The sequence below is a fragment of the Myotis yumanensis genome, unplaced genomic scaffold (genome assembly GCF_028538775.1).
Source record: "Myotis yumanensis isolate MYYU_CA2020_CCGP unplaced genomic scaffold, mMyoYum1.0.hap1 SCAF_2, whole genome shotgun sequence".
Taxonomy (NCBI): domain Eukaryota; kingdom Metazoa; phylum Chordata; class Mammalia; order Chiroptera; family Vespertilionidae; genus Myotis; species Myotis yumanensis.
In genome coordinates, this window is record NW_027223753.1 from 105,174,201 (window position 1) to 105,200,593 (window position 26,393).

At 43.0% G+C, this 26,393-nt stretch overlaps 1 protein-coding gene and 1 long non-coding RNA gene across 2 annotated transcripts in view; one reads left to right on the forward strand and one right to left on the reverse strand.

Annotated features, from left to right (window-relative positions):
* The window catches only part of LOC139003722 (uncharacterized), a 39,034-nt gene extending 32,253 nt beyond the window's left edge, over positions 1-6,781 (reverse strand). Inside the window, exon 1 of the long non-coding RNA XR_011470292.1 lies at positions 6,736-6,781. This is a non-coding gene — a long non-coding RNA (uncharacterized lncRNA). The remainder of the gene's footprint in view (positions 1-6,735) is intronic.
* Positions 6,782-7,122: 341 nt separating this feature from the next.
* Positions 7,123-26,393, forward strand: part of DIPK2A (divergent protein kinase domain 2A) — a 55,749-nt gene continuing 36,478 nt past the window's right edge. The window contains exon 1 of the mRNA XM_070405925.1: positions 7,123-8,045. Coding sequence (XP_070262026.1) covers positions 7,389-8,045 — 657 coding nt within the window. The 5' untranslated portion in view covers positions 7,123-7,388. The remainder of the gene's footprint in view (positions 8,046-26,393) is intronic.

The window sequence follows — 26,393 nt, forward strand, 5'->3', positions numbered from 1 at the left end:
CTAGAAAATTAACCAAACATAAGGAGGGGTCTGTGAGACAAATAGATGATAACCTGTGCTTTTGATTGGCTTCTGAAGGTGCTGGGGGTGCAGACTTATAGGACCCACCCCTTAACCTGCTTGAGGAGGGGGTCATGTGAACCTGATCTATAGTTGGTTGGCCAGAAGTACAGGAACCAGGGCTGTGAATGGCCTCTGAAATGAAAGGCTGTGTTGTGGGACTGAACCTTTAACTTGTGGAACCTGATGCTATCTTTGGGTAGTGTCAGAAGTAAGTTAAATTGTAGGATACACAGCTGGTGTCAGAGAATTCCCTGTGGGTGTAGGGAACCCTCTCCTGCACATGCACCCCCACCCCCAGGTTGGAATCTTTAGTTCCCCCAAATGGTAATTATTGTTTATTTACCTATAGGGTTTATAAGCCCTTTTGTAAGAAAAAACAAATCAATATAGCTCAACCATATAATTTTATACACTAAATATATATTATGTATTATAGTATATATTTTATGTGTAATATACACATATTATATACTAAGTACGAAACATCATGACCTTCCTCAGTTGTGGCTAATCTTTATAACTGGCACAGACATTAGGCTGAAGACAGTGGCCACTCTTTTACATATATGTGTGGTGTCCATGAAAGGATCCTGGTAAAGATACCTTACTGAGAAAGAAGTCTGAGCTTTAGTTACCCAGAGGAATGCTTTTTCTCCAAAAGGGGCAGCTGCAGTTCTCTGAGAATAGAGCAGCAGTGTGCTGCAGCTGCCACTATCCAGCAGAGGTGGCAGGAACACCATGTGCACAAAACAGTAGATTTGTAGAAGTAGGAGACATAGGAATGTGAAGCTTAAGAAGAAAATAGGCTGTCAAGGGAGAAAGAAGCAAAATTTGTCCTAGTGCACACAATTTATTCTCCTGAGACAAGCGCTTTCAATGCAAAGATAATGTCGGAAGAAACAGGAATTTCTTCCTTGTTTATTTCCCTTTAATATTTGCTTATATCTCAATATTTATCACAAACATGTAATAAAGTTGATATATACATATCTGTTTCCGCCACTGGACTCTGAACCTACACCCTCAAAATTTTATACTTGGGTAGAACTGAATAAGAGGCACTATCAGTATGTATGCCAAACACTGTTTTGAATACTTATAAAGTAGCTAATAATGTTACTATACACAGGTGCACAGATTTTGGATTAACTTTTTATATCCTCTCATTGAAATGGTGTTAATTTTTTGTGTTTGCATATATTATTTTGTCTGCGGAAACAAATTGGAAAAAACCCCAAAAGTTTTAAAAATTTACTAAGAGAAAAATGTGCCTCCTTTGATTAACATAGCCAAGGTGAAAAACTCTATGTAACATTGCAATGTTAACCTGAATTAATATAAATCATGGATTATAATGTTGTAGTTACATTTAATTTGCATTAATCTGACCCCCATCTCAGTAAACGGTATTTCTTCTAGTAGTTTAGGACAAAAACCATGCAATGACAGATGATGCTTCCCCTTCTTTACATCTGAATTTTGAGTAAATTCAGTTTGGTATGTCTTCAGAATATAGCCAGAATGCACCATTTCTCACCAGCTTCCCTGCTATTACCTGTCATTTCTAGCTTGGATTATTATAATACTAGAAGCCCACTGCGGGGGAGGGGGGGCCTCAGCCCAATCTGCACCCTCTCAAAGTCTGAGAGCCCTAGGGGGATGTTGGGCCTAGGACAGCAGTCGGACATCCTTAGTGCTGCTGCGGAGGCAGGAGAGGCTCCTGCCACCACCACTGCGCTCACCAACCCTGAGCCCGGCTTCTGGCTGAGCAGCACTCCCCCTGTGGGAGCTCACTGATCACCAGGGGCCATCTCCTGTGTTGAGCATCTGCCCCCTGGTGGTCAGTGTGCGTCATAGCAACTGGTCGTTCTGCTCTTTGGTCGATTTGCATATTAGCCTTTTATTATATAGAACTAGTGGCCTGGTGCATGAAATTCGTGCATGGGGGGATGTCCCTCAGCCTGGCCTGCACCCTCTCAAATTTGGGACCCCTCGGGAGCTGTCTGACTGCTGGTTTAGGCCCGATCCCACAAGGATCAGGCCTAAACCGGCAGTTGAACATCCTTCTCGCAATCCAGGACCACTGGCTCCTAACTGCTCACCTGCCTGCCTGCCTGCCTGGTTGCCCCTAACCACTCTGCTGCCTGCCTGATCAACCCCAACTGCCCCCCCTCCCAGCCTGATCACCCCTAACTGCCTTCCCCTGCTGGCCTGCTCTCCCCCAACTGCCCCCCAACTGCCCCCCAACTGGCCTGCTTGCCCCCAACTGCCCCCCCTGCCAGCCTGATCACCCCTAACTGCCTCTGCCTTGGCCCCACCACCATGGCTTTGTCCAGAAGGACTTCCAGAAGGTCTCCCAGAAGGTGTCCCAGTCTAATTAACATATTACCCTTTTATTAGTATAGATTCTAAAATGTCCATTCTTTCAACTGTTCATCCATTCACCCATCCAACAATTACTAATAAACAACCACTTAAATCAAACACTGTTTTGAATACTTACAAACACTGATATTTGCCCTTCTGGCCTTTAGAAAAAGACTACCTCTTACCTATCCTGAATGTTAATATGGTGCATATTCTAGAACATAACTGCAAATGTACTAAACAGTCTATACTGAGAAAATTAATGACCAGCTAAGAAATTATTTTTCAAGTTGGGATTTTAATGCAGTGCTTCTAAACCAAACTAAACTGGAGAACTTAATGTCATTAGGAATATTCTGATAGATCACTGTCAGTAAATGTTTTTTGGCATATAACTCAGAAGGAATAAAAATAATTGAACCACACTGCTATATTAACATTCTTTTTATTTCCAACTTAAGTGAACAAAATATTTTGGCTTTTACATATCTAAAAAAGAGAGAGAGAGAGAGAAAGAATTGAAGTTTGCTGCAACCTTTTACAGTGATGATTCAGGATCTGGAGAAGGGGCCATGCACAAATGGATATACTAGACAAGAAATATATATTTAGAAGGCATGGGGGAACCAGGTAGAGACCTACTCTCTAGTGGAGTGGCTCCCTGAATGTCTAGACCCATAGCTTTTTATTTACTAGAATACACATTTGCCCTTTAGTAAAGCAAACAGACATCAATGGTAAGGTTTGGTAAACAATAAAGGATTATCAGGGTTAGGGGATTGCCTTCAGCCATTCAGCCAGCAGCAGGGTAATACAATGCTGATTCAGCCCTTGCTGAATATCAAAGTCCATCAGCCTTCTGATGGACTGCTCGCATTTATATGTTAACTACTTGTTGGTCTTTGCCTCCAGCAAAGTTAAATTCTGTCAAATTCTATCAATAAAAAATATCCATCCATGCCAACTAAAGAAAAGTGATAAAAAGCCTAATCTTATTAAGAAATACATTTCAATAAAATACTACATCTTATAATAACTAAAAACTGTGATATTTACATTTTGATCAGCTGAATTGGCTTAACTTTTAGAATATTATGATCACAAGATATGCAATAAATTTAAATATACACACTGCTGTAGGAAAGAATGATAACCAATACGGCTTTCATTCTTAAAACCATACTACATAAGAGTAGAATTCTGTAAGTCAGGGTTTCTCAATAGTGCAGCAATGTTGACATTTTAGGCTGGTTAATTATTGTTGTTTTGCAATATCCCTGGACTCTTACCACTAGATGCCAGTAGCCCATACCCCACACCCTTGTTAAGACTAAAATTACTCCAGATATTGCCAAATGTCAACCAGGAGGCAACAGTCCCTAACTGGGAACTACTGCTACAGGGGATAGAATAGCAATGCAATGTGAAACTTTGACTATCAAAGAGCTAGGTCACTTTTTAAAAAATAGATGATAGGTATCAAAATACTATAATATTTAATTCCATTCAACATTTAAGAGTGATAGATATTGTAAAAAGACATTTTATCATGCACTGGAAACTACATTATTCGCCTTTATTTAAGCTTTTTGGGAAACAAATTTGGATGTTAGCTTATAATCTACTAGCCAATAGCCAAAAGTATTCTGTAGTTTATAGGATAGGTGGGTAGTGTACATTAACATTAACTTACTGACCTTTTTCCAAACCCTAATAAAGTACTTTAGAATAATCTTGCCAGAGGCTAAAACCAACAGTAATTAGCATATTATGCAAAAAGACCCATTGGAGGGCCAATGGACTTTGATATTCAGCAAGGCTGAAAATCAGCATAATATTGCCCTGCAGTGGGCTCAATGGCTGAAGGCAATTCCCTAACCTGATAATCCTTTTACCATTAACCAAACTTTACCTTTGATATGCCTGTATGCATTCCTAAAGGGCAAATGTGTATTCAAGTGAATAAAAGCTGACAGGTCCAGGGTTTCAGTGAGCTTCTCCACTAGAGAGAGGTTTCCACCTGGGCCCCCATGCCTTCTAAATCCATATTTCTTGTCTAGTGTTTTCATTTGTGTGCAGCCCCTTCTTCAGATCCTGAACCCTAGCCATAAATGGATGCAGCAAATCTGAGTTTATCTCATATAGCTCTATGCCTACCCCCCACCCCACTTGGGAATGCATTAAGCTCCTGAAGATTATCTTTCTTGATAAGTTTAGAAAATCTAACTGAAAAGAATATCAGGGCTTTTATATAAATGTAAAATATTTAGATAAAAAAAGCAAATGTTTTTCAAAACTCAGTATGTATAGGCTAATAACCTTTTTTACTTCCATTTTTCAAATGTTGCCTATACAATTGCAAGGATTTGGAAGTTGAGAATAGTTTAAGAGCTCCAAAGACTTTTTCCATACACAGAAACAGTGCCACCCTTAATCCTGCTACTAACAATCTAAATAGCCCCTCACTATGTCCCAATTATCGCAGCTTAATCAGTTTACTGGCAAGTATGCTAATGGACCAATCATTCTAACTATAAATATAAAAATGTATGTAGTGCTTTTATTGTTTTAAAGCATTTCTACATAAATTATCTCATCTATAGGACAGGTACAAAAGATGCTAAAGATAAGAAGTCTACTGTTTAGTAATAAACTTGCCAACCTTTCAACAGCATCAGCCCTGACATTTCCAGACCAATCATATTAAACTCTGTTGTTATAAAAATTCTCATTTGAGATTCTGCTCAGACTTTACATTGTATGGAGTTTTGGGATGCTTGAAGGCAAGAAACCAAATTACTGCCAAAGGTGGACGTCCTTAGTTGTAGCAGCGAAATTTAAGTCATTTTGACGACTAAATCTTCCAATTTGTCTGTATTTAATGCAATAGCATTTAAAAATCACTTCTATATTGAATATATTAAATTGTCCAAAGCTTTCTTTCAAAGTTTGAGTTCTTATATCATGAAGGACAAAATATTAACTTCAACAGGACTTCTCATGACAATGGCTCGTTTACAAACAGCTGTAGAGAAAAGTGAATTTGACAGTGTTTCTCATTAGGCCCCTGTAGAGCTGGTCTATACATGCCAATTACTAGGGTCTCTTAAAAATTATTGTTCAATCTCTAAAATTAACTCAATTAAGACCCAGGTATTTAAAACCGTATCAGAAACCACCTATCCTTCAGACTAACAACTCCTCATTCTAACGCTAAAATTGAAAATCATTATTATTCACAGCTACTGGTAGAGTCCTGGTCCTCTAAAATTTATATCAAAACAAGGCGCTGTAGTTCATTCCCGAGTTATTTTTGCAGTGCTGGCGTCAACTAGAGGCAACCCGCCCGCGAGGAGTGACAGGAGGCCCCCAGTCCCCCGTCCCCATGGTTACCGCCACAGCAAGTCCCTGCCTGCGGGGACCACGTGGGGTGCCCTCCCTCCCGCTCCTCAAGGACCCCAGGGGCGGCTCCGGGGCGGTGTCTGCGCCCAGTAGAAAATGGCTTCAGGGCCAGTCTGGGAAAGCAGATGGGGAGCAAAGCAAACCTGCCAATAGCTCATCCCGGCTTCTCCACAGCGTTTAGGGTAAGGCTCACGTGGACACCAGGCCAGGGGAGTTCCCTGTTCCTCCTACTGTCCTTTTAACACGGTGTCTTAAGGCTTTCAATTCTGCGTGTCCACTCAGGAAAACTTAAGATGCCTTTACCGAAATAACACGCCAAAGACGAAATCCCCAAGTCCCCACAACCCATGCCTTTCCCATTTTCTCCAGCAGGGGGTCCTCAAACTAAGGCCCGCGGGCCACATGCAAACACAAATATTGTATTTGTTCCCGTTTTGTTTTTTTACTTCAAAATAAGATATGTGCAGTGTGCATAGGAATTTGTTCAGTTTTCTTTTAAAATTTTGTCCGGCCCTCCAACAGTATGAGGGACAGTGAACTGGCCCCCTGTTTAAAAAGTTTGAGGACCCCTGCTCCAGAGGCTAGTACCCCTAGCCAGAGGCAAACAGGCTGGGGAGGAAAAGAGCTCCTGCAAGGCGCGCCCCCACCCTGCTCCATGATGCACCCACACCCAAATGAGGGCGGGGGAGGGGCACGATGCCCCGCCCACTCCGCCCCGCCCCACGCGCGCCCTCAGCGACAGGGAGGTGCGTTAGATTTTCGCAATTCAGTTCTTCTTGTTCTCCCCCCAACGCCCCCCCCCCCCTCCCCGGCCTCAGAGGACCATTTCCATGGTGGGAAATGTCAGGCTCCAGTAATCCTCCACAGTCATGAAAGATGAACTATTACTAAAAGTCATCTCACCACCAAGCTCTCGAGTTCATCCCTCCTCCAGGGCTCGGGCTCGGACTCCGCCCCCACGGAGACGCCCCGCTGCCACCCAAGAGCCGCGCTTACGCTTTCCGGGTGGCGCGCGACGCGCTCGTGCACCCCGCGTGCTCCGCCCCCGGCGTCTCCGGAGGGCCAGCCAGGAACCCGGGCGTGCGGCGGGTGCCTCCTTCATCCCATCTTCCTACACTGTTGCTGCTTGTGGAGTGAGACACTCCAGCTTTTCTTCCCCTTCCGTGAGTCCCTCCTTCGATCTCCCCAAGACCCGGCCGCCGCTGCAGCTCTCGCGCCCTGAGAGTGCTGCGCGTGCGCGTGCGTGCGGGCGCGTGGCATTGGGGCCCCGCGCCCTCGCCTCCTCTCCCGCCCCTCCATAACTTGGCTGGCTGAAAAGAGGCGCCCTGAGAGTCGGGGCGGGAGCTCGGCGTTAGGAGCTCGAGAGTTGTGGAGACTAGGGACTGGAAGCCGCAGCCTTCTAGAGCCGGCTCTTTCCCCCTCGCGCTCTAGCTCACACACCTACTCGGCTCCCATCCCAGGCCGCGCCCTCGCTCCTCCTCCCGTTCGGGGTTTCGGCGCGGCGGGGGCGCCCAGGGGGTGCCCTCGCCCTCTGGTGCGGACGGGCGGCGGGCGGGATGTGGCGCCTGGTGCCCCCGAAGCTAGGCCGCCTGTCCCGCTCGCTGAAGCTGGCGGCTCTGGGCAGCTTGTTGGTACTGATGGTGCTGCATTCGCCGTCGCTGCTCGCCTCCTGGCAGCGCAATGAACTGACCGACCGGCGCTTCCTGCAGCTCAATAAGTGCCCGGCGTGCTTTGGCACGAGCTGGTGCCGCCGCTTCCTCAACGGGCAAGTAGTGTTCGAGGCGTGGGGCCGCTTGCGCCTGCTGGACTTCCTCAACGTGAAGAACGTCTACTTCGCGCAGTATGGCGAGCCCCGCGAGGGTGGCCGCCGCCGCGTGGTGCTCAAGCGCCTGGGCTCGCAGCGCGAGCTGGCGCAGCTCGACCAGAGCATCTGCAAGCGGGCCACCGGCCGGCCTCGCTGCGACCTGCTGCAGGCCATGCCGCGCACTGAGTTCGCGCGCCTGAATGGCGACGTGAGGCTGCTCACGCCCGAGGCTGTGGAGGGTTGGTCCGACCTGGTGCACTGCCCCTCACAGCGCCTGCTCGACCGCCTAGTGCGCCGCTACGCCGAGACCAAGGACTCGGGCAGCTTCCTGCTCCGCAATCTCAAGGACTCGGAGCGCATGCAGTTGCTGCTGACCCTGGCCTTCAACCCCGAGCCGCTGGTGCTACAGGTAGGCGCGGAGTCCGGGCCGGACGGCGTGCGGGAGGGGTAGTGCGGGAAGCGGGAGTCAGGAGAGGTGGCCCCGCTGGCCCTCGCTACCCAGTTTGCACCCTACCCGCTTGGGCCAGGCCGCGGGCGTGGGAAGGGGACAACGCTGGGGAACCTTGGGCGCTGTGCGGGACTGCGGAGGGCGCCCGGGGCGGGTGCAGAGTCCGCCCTTGTCATCTAGACGCGGCGCTTCTCGGATTTGACTGCGGATCCTTCAACACCCGAGGGAGCGCTTCTGCTGTGCTCCCAAAATGTCTTTCCTAGTTTTCTTCGGTTCTCAGTGCCTTTTTTATTTTATCCGCCGGCCTGGACTTCCACGGCACAGTCCGTTCACGAGTCCTTGGACCTTTCTTAGTTCTTTTCAAGTTTTTTCCTTACCGCATCTGCTCTTCCCTTTAGTACCCTGCAAGGCTGACCCACCTTCGGCTCCAAAGTCTGTCTTTGTTTTATTCCTTAGCTCATTTACTTAGCAAATCCTTGGAAAAGCTGATTTGAGGACAAGGTGGGGAACATAGGGACTGAAATGGGGACTGTGTTCAGGGGTGGGGCTAATCATGAGTCTTGCTCTGGGTGGGATTAAGGAGAGGAAAATATTAAGGCTTCCTAGGATTTGGGGGCTGGGAGGGTTATTATGGCCAGGATGTTTTCATCCTGCTCCTGTGACCTTCCCTATTCTTCTGGTATTTTGCTGCAGGAAAGAGGTGAAATGTTAGGCCAGGGCAAGTAAAAGGGGAAAAAGAGATTCTCACCTCTCTAATAGAGTTATTGGCTCTCTCTTGACCTTTTTAAAACAAATGTACCTTTTAGGGGAGTAGGTTGAGTTCTTTGTAACGTGACAGCAAAAAGAAAACAAGACTTGAAAAGAAAAAACAAGGTTGTGTTTACCTTTGGAGCAGTTACTGAGTTTCTACACATTCCCATCCAGCAGTCGAGCTGTGTCCTTGGATAGTGGTTACAACTGTGGGAGTATGATCCCTCCTGATAACCCTAGGAAAAGTTAGTTGCTCATTTTCCACACCAGTTTTGCTGTAGTATTTGAAATACAAGGCGAAAAAAACATGATTTAAAAGTAATCACAAATAATTGTGATGTAATTTATGTCCTTTCTGTGCTGTTAGGAATGTCACTGATGGCTGGGGGTTTTCTATGGGTTGCATAAATTAGGAATGTATCATATTCATTTATGTTGCTTTCTTTTCTCAAGTTCCATTGCCCAGCTTAGCTAAGAGAAACTAGTTTCCTTTTATTGGTTCAGCCAAATAATTGTAACACAAAATAAATATTTTGCCTCAAACAAAACTTTAGTGTGTGTTTTGGTAAATTTTAAATTGTGATAGCATATAGTATGTAACGAGTCAAATTCAAAGTATGGATTGTATATTGAATATTGCTCTCTTTAACAGTGAAATAGTTGAAAGTCCATTGAAGAGGTCGTTTTAAAACCAGTCAGCCATTAAAGTTTAAGTCTGTATTTGTTATATATACATTTGATTTGACACGTTTTAAAAATTTGAACTGCCTTTTCTCTTTGAGAAATAGATGATTATGTTAGCAAGGTGATCCCTGGACAAAGATTTAGCATTTGTAGTTTGCTGAGTATATTAGTCTCTTAATTCTCTGGGATTCCAAAATTTAGTAAGGAGCTACAGTAGTAGAATACACATTTTCTGCACTTACAATAATGGCTGCCTATTAAAAGACTAAAGGCCCTGTGCCTGAAATTCATGCAATGGGGGAGGGGGGGAGTCCCTCGGAATGCGCCCTCTCGCAGTCCCGGAGCCCTGCAATCCATCCCCCCGCAGAGTCTGCTGCTGCAGGGTAGCCTGGGCCTCCTTCTTTGGGGCAATCGTGGAGCCCCCTGATTGACCCCCCCCCACTGGCTGGTGACCTGGGCCTTCCTCTGCGGGTTGATCATGGGGCAATGGCAGGGCCCCCGACCAATTGCATCACACCTGCCTTGGATGGCCTGGCACCAGTGGGTGTCATAGCGTGGTCGTTCCACTGTTCGGCAGTTCGGTTGATTTGCATATTATGCTTTTATTATAGAATTTTATCAGGTAATGCTATTGACATATTAGAAACAGCTAATGTTAAAACTAATATTTTAAAAACATGTATTATGTATGCAGTTCTTTATAAGCATGACATTTAAATATGAGAAACTTCAGCATTTGATAAGCAAGTAGAAAAAGAAGGCTTATTTTTAGATAACCGATCTTCATAGAGCTTCTACTTTGTTTATAGAACCACTTCATCTTTGGTAAAAACTAGTGAGTTAAGAAGTGTGGACAATATTACTTGAGGTCTGATGATGACAACAGATGAATGGATTAGAAAACTGTGGTACATATACACAATGGAATACTATGCTGCTGTAAAAAAGAAGGAATTCTTACCATTTGCAACAGCATGGATGGAACTGGAGAGCATTATGCTAAATGAAATAAGCCAGTCAGTGAAAGAAAAATACCTCTCACTCATTTATGGATAATAAAGATCATTATCAACTGATGAACAAAAATAGATACAGAGGCAGAGCAGCATTAAACAGACTGTCAAACTACAGTAGGAAGGCTGGGGAGGATTGGGGGGGTAAGAGATCAACCAAAGGACTTATATGCATGCATATAAGCATTACCAATGGACACAAGACACTGGGGGGTAGGGAAGGCTGGGGGAAGGTCAAGGGGGGGGGGGAAGAGAAACAAATGTACTAATAATATTTTAAGCAATTAAAAACTGTGTGAACAATATTACTTGAGGTCTGATGATGTTATAAAACCACTAAAATGAAAGGAATCTTAAAATTCTGTGATCAAGTACAAAGATTGTTACACACTAAGTCAAAACGTGATGTTCATTACTTTTTGTTATTTAGACAAATGTATACAATTTTAGTATTTATACCAGTTTATATAAACTGTTAATAGCTGTTTTTGTTAGTTTTGGAATACAAGTTGATAATATTATAAAAACTCACTAAAATTTGGTTCTTTATTTATATATATTTTTTGGTTCATGTATTTTTTTTTTTCCCTTAATCTTTACCCTGAGGATATTTTTCCATTGATTTTTTTTTTTTTCTTAGAGAGTAGAAGAGAGGGGAGAGACAGAGAGAAACATTGATGTGAGAGAGACATATGGATTGGTTGCCTCCCACACGAACACCAATGGGGGCCAGGGACCCAGCCTGCATCTGAGGTACATGCCCTTGACCAGAATCTAACCAGGGACCCTCAGAACGCACGCTGACACTCTATCCACTGAGGGAGGTTCATGTATTTTTAAAAATGTTTTTGTAAGGGTACAAGCATGTGTTTTACAGTTTAAAAAGTAACTCCCAACTCCCCCCCCCCCCCCCCCCCAACCCCTACCCCACCTCCCGGGAAAGAACTACTTATTGAATTTTTGGACATTTTGTGACGAACTAGATTTTCCCTATCTTATAATGCCTAAAAATTAATTACTTTGGAGAAATAGTCTTTTGAGCTTACATCATCTAACTATTCTTAACAGAAGTTCCAGTGTAGTAAACATGTTTCCAAAATAAACATTTAAAAACCTCCTTTATAAGGTACTAATGAAATAATTGAAAAACATTTTTATGATCATCAAGCAACAGGGTAATGCTAGTAGTACCTTTATTTTCTATTCTGATACATTCTTTTCATCCTCACCCTTTTTAACCTCACCAAGAAGTATATTTTAATTACAAGTATGCCATAAACCTATGAAAAAATTTGGGGAGAAGGACTTCGTTGATTTTATATTGTGCAATAGCATTCTTGGAATATTCAAAAGTTGAGGTGTTGAAGAATTTGGCAGAATGGCACCATGTTTTCTGTTACTGTATTGGTAAATTTTCTATCAGTATTTGTCCTATTCTTGAAGTTATAGAAGTTGTGTATGAGAAAACAATGTTGCCTAGATTTCCTGAAGTTCAGACTATATCTCTGACTTTTTCACCTGGAGATAGTGAAGATGGTTCCTTAGAAATAAAGGAGGCTCTTAGTTGTTCAGGGAGGTGGAGGCGGAAATTTGTTTTACTGTTATATTTTGTAGAACTTTATTTACCTTAAGTTTTCTGAATTATGATTTTAATAGGACTTCTTTGATTTTTACAGTATGTAACTATCATTATTTAAGCTTTGCATTTTAAGCTTTTATTTATTTTATTTTTTAAATATACTTTTATTGATTTCAGAGAGAGGAAGGGAGAGGGAGCGAGAGATAGAAACATCAATGATGAGAATCACTGATTGGCTGCCTCCTGCATGTCCCCCACCAGGGATCGAGTCTACAACCCGGGCATGTGTCCTTGACCGGAATGGAACCTGGGGCCCTTCAGTCCACAGGCCAACGCTCTATTCACTGAGCCAAATCGGCGAGGGCTAAGCTTTTTTTAAAATTCCTGTAAATGGCATGATACATTCAAAACACCTTATATAGTAGTGCCTGATTTATAGTCAGCACTCAGTGTTAGACATTAAATAAGGTAAAGGTAACTTTACCTAGTGTATTTGATCAGCTGTTTTGAAGCTTGTTTGGTATGGATCACCTTAAAAACAGTTATGATTCCTGCTATGAACCATATTTTTATTTACTTTGATTTAGTACATTCCTACATTATAGGATGGATTTTAAAGACAACTTTGAGTGATTGTTATTTTTATCCTTAAAAATCATTTCTACAGTTGAAGAATATATTACTAAGGTGTACTGCCTAAACTGTAGTTTTTGAAGTAAACAAAATATTATGGCCATTTAGCTAATTACAGGTTGATAAACTTTTTTTATGGGACTTATTTTACTTATCTATAAAGTGAGACTGTTGGTTCAGATCCTTCTCCTTTTCAACCCCAACATCCTGTGACTCTTGACTTGAGAAAGTATTATTTTACTTCTTTGCTGAGCTTGACTTTAATTTGTGGATTTAAGCTCTTCTAAAAGGGGGTTAGGAGGTTTGGGACTTGGCCAGAATGCATAAACAACCCTATTTCACATTTGTCTTTCTATCCCAAAATGTTTACACACATGAAATCATATTAAAACAAAACAAAACCAGAGACTGCCTTTACAGGAAAAAATATGGAGGTAAAGGTAGCCAAGGATCTCGTGGGTCTATATTGCATTTAGAAAGGATGTTCTAGACTTTGTCTCAGGAGTTTCTTTTCAAGCAACAGCTTGGGGAGCCACATAACGCTCCAACTGGCTGCTGCTGCAGTAACTGCATTCCCAGATTTAGGCTTCAGAGATGGTTCTGACTAGGTAGTTCTGAGTAGAGCACTTTTTATTTAATAAATTCATAAGCTTAAGACTAGAGGGTTTTTGTTGTTTTTTATCGGAGGTTTTTTTGACATTTTTGACACTTGAATGACCTTCATGAAAGATCAAACAAAAATAATTATGTATACCTCAGATCCAAGAAGAGGGAGACTTGTATTTTGGAAAGACCATAGAAATAGACAGTAACTTTAGGAAAGCGTCTCTTCCAGGTTAGTGGACTAAAATTATTTGACATCCTCACCTATTTTCTGGATTAATCCATATCTTTTTACCATAATTAACTCTGAGTGGTGTTTTTTTTCTGTACCTTTTCTAGTCTTTGAACTCTTTTTATTTTCATATTTCCACTCCATGGGTCAGCACATGTTCCTCAAGTGTGTTGGTGGGAAATAAAAAGCTTAATTTGGGGGAAGGGATCTGCTTTCTGGACATAGGTTTTCAGTTTCTCAGGGGATCTTCAGACTGGTTTTTGATCTCTGATGTATTGGCTTATGGTCTCTGGCCTACTTCCTATATTTCTATCATTGCTGCTGACTTTTTTTTTTATATACACACCATCATATACATATATTATACATTAAGAGTTTAGGAAGAAACATAAAATCTGGGTACATTATAGTATATTCATCTCTCCTCATATAAACAAAAGCAGGTTATCCAGGCAAAAATACAACCTACTAATTTATATGTGTTTCCCATAAATCTTAGCTGGTCTGGAGAAAAAATACGATGTGAAATAAACACTTGGGGATCATTTGCTGCTATTTACAAAACCAAGCCAGAGGATGACACTGGCCCTCCCTGCCTTCGCCTCTTTTTTTTTAATCCTCACCCTAGGATATTTTCCCATTGATTTTTAGAGAGTGGAAGAGAAAGGGAAAGAGAGAAATATCAATGTGAGAGAAACACATTGATTGGTTGCCTCCTGCATGAGCCCTGACCAGGGACCAGGCTGGGGAGGAGCTTACAACCAAGATACCTGCCCTTGACCGGAATTGAACCCTGGTCTACAGGCGGACACTCTCTCCACTGAGCCAAATGGACTAGGGCTGCTCCAGAATGCTGGCATTTTTTTCTTTCTTCACTTTTCACTCATTATTTGTATATTAAACCAGTCGGGCCTTAAAATATAAGCCCTGTGTTTTTCCTACATATACAGTGAACTTTAGTATATGAGTGCAAAATGTCTTAAGACTTTAATTACTAGTGTAAGATGAAGATAGTTACTCATCCTGGTCATAGACCCTGAAAAGCTTTAAATTATATAATCAATTTGTATTTTATCCAAATTGTATGTCATTTTTAAAAATAGATTCTTGATGGGAAGTTATCTGTGAAATAACTGGAAGCTCTTTGGACTTACAGTCCTGGATTTAGAATCGGAAGAAATTAATTTTGTCTATTTAATAAATATTGTGGTGTAAGGCATTTGGAATGAAAGGATCTTTCTAGGCAGCAAGAAGCTTACTGTGTAGGAGGTAAGTATATAAATAATTACTGTCAATGTAGCATAGTAAGTTCTACAAAAAATACGTACACTCTATTAGATACTTATTTAGGAGAGGCTGTCTGGGTATATCTTCATAGATGCAGATGCTAGGGAAAATTTCATACAGGAATTGAGTTCTGAAGGATAAATGGAATTCTGCCTATAGATGCGGGGGAGGAGACAGAAGCAGTAATGGGGACAGTATTGAGATAGCATTCTATACTACCTTAAAGTTATTGAGTGGCATTGAGCAAGTTATTTAATGTTAAAGAGCTGAGTTTTTTTAAATTGTTTTATTGCTTAAAGTATTACAAAGAGTATTATATATGTCTCATTTTTTTGTCTCCCCTTGACCCTCCCCTAGCCTCCCATGCCCCCCAATGTCTTGTGTCCATTGGTTATGCTCGTATGCATGCATACAAGTCCTTCTGTTGATCTCTTACCCCACCTCCCACCCCCCAACCCTCCCCAGCATTCCCACTGTAGTTTGACAGTCTGTTCGATGTTGCTCTGCCTCTGTATCTATTTTTGCTCATCTACACTAATAAAAGAGAAACATGGTAATTAGCGTACGACCGCTACCCTTCCCTTTGGCTAATCAGCATATCCTTATGCAAATTAACTGTCAGCCAAGATGGTGGCCGGCAGCCAGGCAGCTGGAAGCAAACATGAGGCTTGCTTGCTTCAGTGAAGGAGGACTCCAACATTCCCCGCCTGACTTGCCGGCCTCTGAGCTCGCAGTTTGATACATTCTAACAAATATAGAAGCTAAACAAAACCCCAGAAAGAAGGCCGGGATCTCAGAGCTGGAGTTATACATTGTTTCGATTATAGAACCGAAACAAACCAGATACCTTCTTTCAGCAGCGGAAGCCTCAGAGCTAGAGCCAGAGCTAAAGTTGGCCCAGAATAAAATAAAAAAAAGAGAAAAAAAAGGAGCAGTTGGGAGCTTCAGTCAATCTCCAGCCTGAAAGCAGCCCTCAGCCCCTCACCCAGACTGGCTAGGTACCCCAGTGGGGACCCCCACCCTGAAGGGTGTGTGACCAGCTGCAAACAGCTATCATCCCCTCTTCCAGACTCGCCAGGCACCCCAGTGGGGACCCCCACCCTGATCCAGGACACCCTTCAGGGCAAACCAGCCGGCCCCCAGGCCTCTATCCTATATCGTAAAAGTGTAATATGCCTCCCAGCACCCTGATCAGCATGACAGGGGTCAGCGACAAAACCCCCTGATCGCCCTGCGGCTCTGTGTGTGACAGGGGGCGGCACCCCAATCCCCCCCAGCCACAGGCCCTGCTCTGTGTGTGACAGGGTAGAGCCATAACCTCCCCATCGGCCCTGCCCTGAGTGTGACAGTGGCGGTGCCCCAACCCCCTGATCGGCCCTGCTCTGTGTGTGACAGGGTGCAGCGCCCCAACCCCCTGATCGGCCCTGCTCTGTGGGTGATAGAGGGTGGCACCCCAACCACCACCCCCCCCACGGGCCCTGCTCTGTGTGTGACGGAGTAGAGCCATAACCTCCCCATCGGCTCTGCCCTGAGTGTGACAGTGGCAGCGCCCCAAGCCCCTGATAGGCCCTGCTCTGTGGGTGACAGGGGCCGGTGCCCTAACTCCCCTATCGGCCCTACTCTGTGCATGACAGGGGGCAGCGCCCCAACCCCCTGATTGGCCCTGCTCTGTGCATGACAGGGTACGGAGCCCCAACCCCCGTGATGGGCCCTGCTCTGTGCGTGACGGGGCGGTTCCCCCACCCCCCAATCGGCCCCACCCTGAGCATGAATGAGGGTGGCATTGCAACATCCCAATCCGCCCTTCTCTGTGCGTGACAGGGGGCGGCACCCCAACTCCCCAATCAGCCCTGCTTTGAGCCCGACCAGGGGCTGCACCTAGGGATTGAGCCTGCCCTCTGCCACCCAGGAGCAGGCCTAAGCCAACAGGTCGTTATCTCCTGAGGGGTCCCAGACTGTGAGAGGGCACAGGCCAGGCTGAGGGACCCCACCCCCCAAGTGCACAAATTTTTGTGCACCGGGCCTCTAGACAGTTTATAATGGCCTTAATTATCCATAAATGAGTGAGATCATGTGGTATTTTTCTTTCATTTACTGGCTTATTTCACTTAGCATAATGCTCTCCAGTTCCATCCATGCTGTCACAAATGGTAAAAATTCCTTCTTTTTTACAGCAGCATAGTATTCCGTCCTGTAGATGTACCACAGTTTTCTAATCCATTCATCTGCTGATGGGCACTTAGGCTGTTTCCAGATCTTAGCTACGGTGAATTGTGCTGCTATGAACACAGGGGTGCATATATCCTTTCTGATTGGTGTTTCTGATTTCTTGGGATATATTCCTAGAAGTGGGATCACAGGGTCAAATGGGAGTTCCATTTTTAACTTTTTGAGGAAATTCCATACTGTCTTCCATAGTGGCTACACCAGTCTGCATTCCCACCAGCAGTGCACGAGTGTTCCTTTTTCTCCACATCCTCTCCAGCACTTGTCGTTTGTTGATTTGTTGATGATAGCCATTCTGACAGGTGTGAGATGGTACCTCATTGTTGTTTTGATTTGCATCTCTCGGATGATTAGTGACTTTGAGCATGTTTTCATATGTCTCTTGGCTTTCTGAATGTCCTCTTTTGAAAAGTGTCTATTTAGGTCCTTTGCCCATTTTTTGATTGGATTGTTTATCTTCCTTTTGTTAAGTTGTATGAGTTCCCTATAAATTTTGGGGATTAAGCCCTTATCGGTGATAACATTGGCAAATATGTTCTCCCATGCAGTGGGCTTTCTTGTTGTTTTGTTGATGGTTTCTTTTGCTGTGCAGAAGCTTTTTATTTTGATGTAGTCCCATTTGTTTATTTTCTCTTTAGTTTCTATTGCCCTAGGAGCTGTATCAGTGAAGAAATTGCTTCGGCATATGTCTGAGATTTTGTTGCCTTTGGATTCTTCTAGAATTTTTATCATTTCCCGTCTTACATTTAAGTCCTTTATTCATTTTGAGTTTATTTTTGTATATGGTGTAAGTTGGTGGTCTAGTTTCCTCTTTTGCATGTATCTGTCCAATTTTCCCAACACCATTTATTGAAGAGACTGTCTTGACTCCATTGTATGTTCTTGCCTCCTTTGTCAAATATTAATTGAGCATATTGGTTCGGGTCGATTTCTGGGCTCTCTATACTATTCTATTGATCTATATGTCTGTTCTTGTGCCAGTACCAGGCAGTTTTGAGAACAGTGGCTTTGTAATACAGCTTGATATCTGGTATTGAGATCCCACCTACTTTGTTCTTCTTTCTCAGGATTACTGCAGCTATTCGGAGTCTTCTTTTATTCCAGATGAATTTTTGGAGAGTTCGTTCTAGGTCTGTGAAATATGCCATTGATATTTTAATGGGAAGTGCGTTGAATTTATAGATTGCTTTGGGTAGTATGGACATTTTAATGATGTTGATTCTACCAATCCAAGAACATGGTATGTTCTTCCATCTATTTATGTCTTCCTCTATCTCTTTTTTCAATGTCCTGTAGTTTTCTGAGTAGAGGTCTTTTACCTTCTTAGTTAAGTTTACTCCTAGGTATCTTCATATTTTGGTGGGATGGTAAATGGGATTGCTTTTTTAGTCTCTCTTTCTGTAAGTTCACTATTGGTGTATAGAAATACCTCAGATTTCTTGGCATTAATTTTGTTTCCTGCTACATTGCCAAATTCATTTATTAAGTCTAATAGTTTGTTGATGGATCTTTAGGGTTTTTTATGTATAATATCATGTCATCTGCGAATAAGGACAGTTTTACTTCTTTTCCAATTTGGATGCCCTTTATTTCTTCTTCTTGTCTAATTGCAATGGCTAATACTTCCAGTACTATGTTGAACAGGAGTGGTGAGAGTGGGCATCCCTGTCTTGTTCCTGTTCTGAGGGGAAATGGTGTTAGTTTTTGACCATTGAGTATGATGTTGGCTGTGGGCTTGTCATATATGGCTTTTATTATGTTGAATTATGATCCTTCTATTCCCACCTTGCTGAGAGTTTTTATCAGAAATGGGTATCGGATTTTGTCAAATGCTTTTTCTGCTTCAATTGATATGACCATGTGGTTTTTTTTCTTTCAATTTGTTTATGTGATGTATCACATTTATAGATTTGCGGATATTGTACCATCCTTGCATCCCTGGGATAAATCCTACTTGGTCATGGTATATGATCTTTCTGATGTACTGCTGGATCCGATTTGCTAGGATTTTGTTGAGGATTTTGGCATCTATGTTCATGAAGGATATTGGCCTGTAATTCTCTTTCCTTGTGTTGTCTTTCCCTGGTTTTGGTATTAGGGTGATGCTGGCTTCATAGAATAAGCTTGGTAGTGTTCCTTCCTTTTGAATTTTTTGTAGTAGTCTGAGGATTATAGGTTTTAGTTCTTCCTTGAATGTTTGGTAAAAATCCCCTGTGAAGCCGTCTGGCCCTGGGCTTTTGTTTGCTGGGAGCTTTTTGATGACTGCTTCAATTTCTTCCATAGTTATTGGCCTATTGAGATTTTTAGATTCTTCCTGATTGAGTTTTGCAGTGTTGTATTTTTCTAGGAATATGTCCATTTCCTCCAGGTTGTCTAGTTTGTTGGAGTAGAGTTGTCCATAGTATTTTTTAACAATCATTTGTATTTCTGTGGGTTCTGTTGTTATTTTGCCTCTATCATTTCTGATTTTGTTTATTTGAGTCCTCTCTCTTTGCTTATTGGTGAGCCTGGCTAAAGGTTCATCAATCTTGTTTATCCTTTCAAAGAACCAGCTCTTGGTTTCATTGATTTTCTGTATTGTTTTTTTGGTCTCTATGTCATTTATTTCTGCTCTGATCTTTATTATATCCTTCTGCTCACTCTGGGCTTTTCTTGTTGCTCTCTTTCTAATTCTTTGAGATGTAGGGTTAGATGATTTACTACCATTTTTTCTTGTTTTTTGAGGTAGGCCTGTAGGGCTATAAACTTCCCTCTCAGGACTGCTTTCATTGTGTCCCATAGGTTTTGGATTGTTGTGTTTTCATTGTCATTATTTTCCAAGATGTTTTTTTTTTTTTTTAAATCTTTATTGTTCAGATTATTACATTTGTTCCTCTTTTTCCCCCCCATAACTCCCCTCCTTCCAGCTCCCTCCCCTCCCTCCACCCTCACTCCCCACACGCTGAGTTCATCCATAGGTGCATGATTTTTGTCCAGTCACTTCCCGCATCTCCCACACCCCTTTTCCCCTAAGAATAGTCAGTCCATTCCCTTTCTATGTCCCTGATTCATTATAATCACCAGTTCATTCTGTACATCAGGTTATTTATTCACTTGATTCTTAGATTCATTTGTTGATAGATGCATCTTTGTTGTTCATAATTTGTATCTTTACCTTTTTCTTCTTCTTCCTCTTCTTAAAGGATACCTTTCAGCATTTCATATAATACTGGTTTGGCGGTGATGAACTCCTTTAGTTTTTCCTTATCTGTGAAGCTCTTTATCTGACCTTCAATTCTGAATGATAGCTTTGCTGGATAAAGTAATCTTGGTTGTAGGTTCTTGGTATTCAGCACTTTGAAAATTTCTTGCCATTCCCTTCTGGCCTGCAAAGTTTCTGTTGAGAAATCAGCTGACAGTCGTATGGGTATTCCCTTGTAGGTAATTGAGCCTCTTTCTCTTGCTGCTTTTAAGATTTTCTCTTTGTCTTTTGCTCTTGGCATTTTAATGATGGTGTGTCTTGGTGTGGTCCTCTTTGGATTCCTTTTGTTTGGGGTTCTCTGCGCTTCTTGGACCTGTAAGTCCATTTCTTTCTCCAGGTGGGGGAAGTTTTCTGCCATTATTTCTTGAAATAGGTTTTCAATATCTTGCTGTCTCTCATCTTCTGGCACTCCAATAATTCTGATATTAGACCGCTTAAAGCTGTCCCAGAGGCTCCTTACACTATCTTCACACTTTCGGATTCTTTTTTCATTTTGCTTTTCCAATTGGGTGTTTTTTGTCGAATCTTTGGTTTGATTCTTGTGCTCCTCTGGTCTGCTATTGGGTATAATATTCTTTATTTCAGTCCGTGTATGCTTACTTTCTAATTTCTTTATCGTAGCATCGAGGGTCTCATTAGTTTTCGTGAGGCTCTGCACAAATTTATGGCAAGCCCTCAAAATTGCGATTCTTAGCTCCATATCTTCCATTTCTGTCATGTTTTTTTGTCTCCGCATCTTATATGCTTTCTTGGTTCCCCCCCTTGTGGTCTCTGTGCACAGTCTTGTTCTAGCCAAGCCTTAATTGTTGTAGTTAACACTAGAGGGATTTGACCACCAGGCCGACTGGCTGTAGGAATCAGCTGTGGAAAACGTCTGTCTTCTGGGGAGGCGTTATTCCAGCCTTTGCCTGAGGCGATCGGCAAATGGTTGTGCGCAGGGCCTGGGCGGAGTGGGCTCAACAGAGCGGGGGGAGGGAGCAGCTATGGCCGCTCTCAGTCTGTCCCCAGGGGCTCTGCCTCTCTGTCCCAGCAACCGCTGCAAACCTCGGAGGGGCCGTAGCCAGACAGTCCCGCTTCTCCCGTTTGAGTCTGGGTCCCTAGAGACTCGCCCGGATCTGTAGCCCAGAGTCTGAGACTCACTCCTGATTAAAAACGACAACCGCGCCCTTAGCCGCCAGCCCGCTTTGCGCGCGCACACTCACCACCGCACCGCCGTACCTTTAAATTTTCCACACTGCGCCTCCGCTGAGCGTCGGAATGCTGTTGTTTTTGCTTCTAGTTGAAGAGACTCTCCTCAGCCAGCCTTCCCGTGGTTCTGGTTGATGTCCGCTCCGACTTTTAGTTGTATTTTTGAAGTGGTTGTCCACGGCGGCAGTCTCCGGTGTTTACCTATGCCATCTTCCCGGTCTCCCATCAGGATGTTTGATCTTGAGAAACCTGGTTGGTACTCTTTCTTGGGGCGGTGTGTATGTAAAGACCTTATCTTGAATTTGAGAAGGCTCCTACAGAGTTCGGGGGCTTACGATGAGGCCAAGCAGTGGTTCCTGTCCCTCTCCCAAGATGTTTTTAATTTCTTCTTTGATCTCATTGGTAACCCAATCAATATTTAATAACATGCTATTCAGCTTCCAAGTGTTTGAGTATTTTGGGTTGTTTTTATTGTTGTTTATTTCTAGTATTATGCCATTGTGATCTGAGAATATGCTTGGTATGATTTCAATCTTCTTGAATTTGTGGAGACTTTGCTTGTGACCCAATATGTGGTCTATTTTTGAAAATGTCCCTTGTGCCCTTGAGAAGAACGTATATTCTGTAGCTTTGGGGTGAAATGTTCTGAAGATGTCAATTAAGTGTATCTGATCTAGTGAGTCATTTAGGATTCCTGTTTCTTTGCTGATTTTTTATCTAGAACAGAGTTCTTCAAACTTTTTAAACAGGGGGCCAGTTCACTGTCCCTCAGACGGTTGGACAGCCGGACTATAGTTTAAAAAAAAACTATGAACAAATTCCTATGCACACTGCACATATATTATTTTGAAGTAAAAAAACAAATGTTTTCGGTGGCCCACATGTGGCCCGCGGCCCATAGTTTGAGGACCCCTGGTCTAGAGGATTTATTCAGTCATGTCAGCGGTGTATTAAAGTCCCCTACTATGATTGTATTGTTGTCGATCTCTCCCTTGATATCTTCCAGGAGTTTTTTTATGTATTTGGGTGCTCCTGCATTGCGTGCATATATGTTTATCAGGGTTATATCTTCTTGTTGTATCGATCCCGTTAGTATTATGAAGTGGCCTTCCTTATCTCTTGTTATGGCCTTCACTTTGATGTCTATTTTGTCTGATATAAGTATTGCTACCCCAGCTTTTTTTCATTTCCATTTGCCTGAAAGGTATTTTTCCATCCCTTCACTTTCAGTCAGTGTGAGTCACTTCTTCTGAGGTGGGTCTCTTGTAGACAGCATATATATGGGTCATGTGGTTTTATCCATTCAGCCACTTGATGTCTTTTGATTGGAGCATTTAGTCCATTTACGTTTAAAGTTATTATTGAAAGGTACTTGTTTGTAGCCATTTCTATTTTTTGTGCCTGTTTCCTTTCTTAGCTTTTTATTTCTTCTTTTTACACCTGTCCCTTTAGCATTTCTTGCATTGCTGCCTTGGTGGTGATAAACTCCCTTAACCTTTTTTTATCTGTGAAGCTTCTTATTTCCCCTTCAATTTTGAATGATAGCCTTGCTGGATAGAGTACAGTGGGGCCTTGACTTACGACTTTAATTCGTTCCCTGACAGAGCTCGTAACTCTAATTTACTCGTATGTCAAATCTTAAAGTGAACGAGTTAGACACGTGATGCTGGGGTAATGTTGTGGCGTTCACTGTGACGTTCGCTGTGCCAACTAGCGGTGGGGTATTTGAAGCTGGCTCATAACCCGAATTTTAGCTCGCAACTCAAAGCAAAAATCGCCGGAACCGGTTTGGCTCAGTGGATAGAGCGTTGGCCTGCGTACTGAAAGGTCCCAGGTTCGATTCCGGTCAAGGGCATGTACCTGGATTGCGGACATATCCCCATTAGGGGATGTGCAGGAGGCAGCTGATCGGTGTTTCTCTCTCATCGATGTTTCTAACTCTCTGTCTCTCTCCCTTCCTCTCCATAAAAAATCAATAAAATATATTTAAAAAAAAAAAAAAGCAAAAATCGGCCAAGAGACAGCTTGTATATTGAAAAACTTGTTAGTCGGGACCTCGTAAGTCAAGGCCCCACTGTATTCTTGGATTCAGTCCTTTGCTTTGCATCACTTTGTAAATTCCCGTTCATTCTTTTCTGGCTTGATGTGTTTCCGTTGAGAAATCATTTGATAATCTAATGGGAGATCCCTTGAATGTAACTTTCCGTCTCTCTCTTGCAGCCTTTAAGATTCTCTCTTTCTTCTGAACATTTGCCATGGTAATTATGATGTGTCTTCGTGTGGGTCTTTTCGGGCTTACCTTGTTTGGGATTCTCTGTGCTTGTGTGACTTTTTTCTTCCCCACCTCAGGGAAGTTTTCTGATATTATTTCTTCCAATATGTTTTCTAACCCTTGTTCCTCTTTCTGTTGTTCTGGCACCCCTATTATTCGTATGTTGTTTTGTTTCATGTTGTCCCATAGCTCCCTTACGCTCTCTTTCTGTCTTTTAATTTTTTTCTCCAATTGCAGTTCAGTTTGGGTGTGTTTTGCTTCCCTTTCTTCTAATTCGCTAATTCGGTCCTCTGCTTCTCCTAGTTTACTGTTGAAACTTTCAATGGTGTTTTTTATTGCAGCTATATCACTCTTCATTTCTACTTGGTTCTTACATAAGTTTATTTTTTCACCCATTTCTTTTTGATTCTTACATAAGTTGTTGATTTTTCATCTGTTTCTTCTTGATTCTTTCATAAGTTGTTGATTTTTTCCTCCATCCAGTTTATGCACTGTAGAACCCTTAATCTGAATTCTTTTTCTGACATGTTGCATGCCTCTGTTTCACTTAGCTGCTTTTCTGGCGAGGCCTCCTCTTCTTTCCTTTCGGGGTTTCTTTGTCTACCCATGTTTGATTTCACTGACAGATCTAGATGTTGAGTCATTCAGGGGCTGCTCCTTAGGTGGCTGTGGCCCCTCGGACTGCAGTTGCTCCTCAAGTGGTTGTGGTAGCAGTTGCTCCTCAGTTGGCAGCAGCTCCTCTGGTGGGTGCTGTTCATAGCCATGGTGGCTCCTCTGGTCGGGGGAGGCTTCTCACACAGCTGCTGTTCCTCATGCAGTGTGTGTGCTGATCACGAGGCTGCTGTTCCTTGGATGGGGTCGGGCTACACATGCAGTTGCTACTCCTTGAACTGGGGCTGACTGCTCACGTGGCTGCTGTTCCTTGAATGGGGGCTGGCTGCACGCTGCTGTTGTTTCTCTGATGTGGTGGGCTGTTTGTGGGGCTACTGCTCCTTGGACTTGGACAGGTTGATTGCAAGTCTGCTGCTCCTCGGATGGGGGTGGGCTGCTTGCATGGCTGCTGCTCTTTGGACGGGAGTGAGCTGCACGCATCGCTGCTCCTCCTCTCCAGGTGTCTGGTTATGTGGCTTGCTCTCTAGCATGGCACTGCATGGTCTCGACAGCGCTTCAGGCTTCCCCCTTTAGGTTCAGTCCTCTGTAATTATGTTACCCAGATCTCAAATCCCCCGGCACCAACAGTCTTGCAGATTTCCTTTCCCCAGTCAGGGGCTGTGCCTGTCCCAAGGGACGCGGCTGGGTGTCGCACGGTCTCCCTTTGACCCTCTGGGCTCAGAGATCTGGCAAACTTTTTCAAGCCTGAGTTTTTTAATCAGAGAAGTGGGAATAGTAACATTTATCCAACAGAATTATTTTAAAGATTAAAGGAGATAGGGTTATTTAGATAACATACACAAAATGTCTTTAATGATAACTTTTTTAAAAAATATATTTTTATTGATTTCAGAGAGGAAGGGAGAGTGAGGGAGAGATAGAAACATCAATGCTGAGAGAGAATCATTGATCGGCTGCCTCCTAAACACCCCCTACTGGTGATCAAGCCGGAAAACCTGGCGTGTGCCCTTGACTAGAATCAAACCGGGGACCCTTCAGTACTCAGGCCAACACTTTATCCACTGAGCCAAACCAGCTAGAGCAATGATAAAGTATTTTTACAAAATATTATTAATTTATAAGTTTTCTTACTCCACTTTTATTTTTTATTTTATTTTTTAATTTTTTTAAAAATATATTTTACTGATTTTTTTACAGAGAGGAAGGGAGAGAGATAGAGAGTTAGAAACATCGATGAGAGAGAAACACCGATCAGCTGCCTCCTGCACATCTCCCACTGGAGCTGTGCCCGCAACCCAGGTACATGCCCTTGACCGGAATTGAACCTGGGACCTTTCAGTCCGCAGGCCGATGCTCTATCCACTGAGCCAAACCGGTTTCGGCCCATTTTTAGATAACTATAGTAGTTGAAAAGGTCTTTCATGCATTATGTTGACATCTGTCTTAGAAATATATAAATTTTACTCATAGCAAATGTTCAAATGTCACCCCTTTTACATGTACACATATCATATATACCTATGTGGCTGCTGCTTCAGGCTGTAGTGTTTTGGGAATAGTAATTAAAAGGGGGGACTTAGGGATTTGTCCCATATGAAGTACAGTGAATTGAATGAATATTGTAGGAAATAGGGTTTAGATAAGGGTTCAGTAGTACACAGCAAATAGTTTAATTTTTTGTCTTTAAATCATTATTACAGTTTAATAATTTACTTAGTAATTGATGAATAATTTTAAAAATGGAGGTTAAGTCTGGATTATTTATAGCATTTTTAAACTCTGAGACAGACTATCTTTTTTTCTTTATTGATTAAGGTATTACATATGTGTCCTTATCCCATTGTCCCCCCACCGCCCATCCTCCCACTCATGCCCTCACCCCCCTAGTATCAGTGTCCATTGTTTAGGCTTATATGCATGCATACAAGTCCTTTGGTTGATCTCTTCCCCTTCCCTCCACCCCCCCCCCCCCCACCTTCCCTCCAAGGT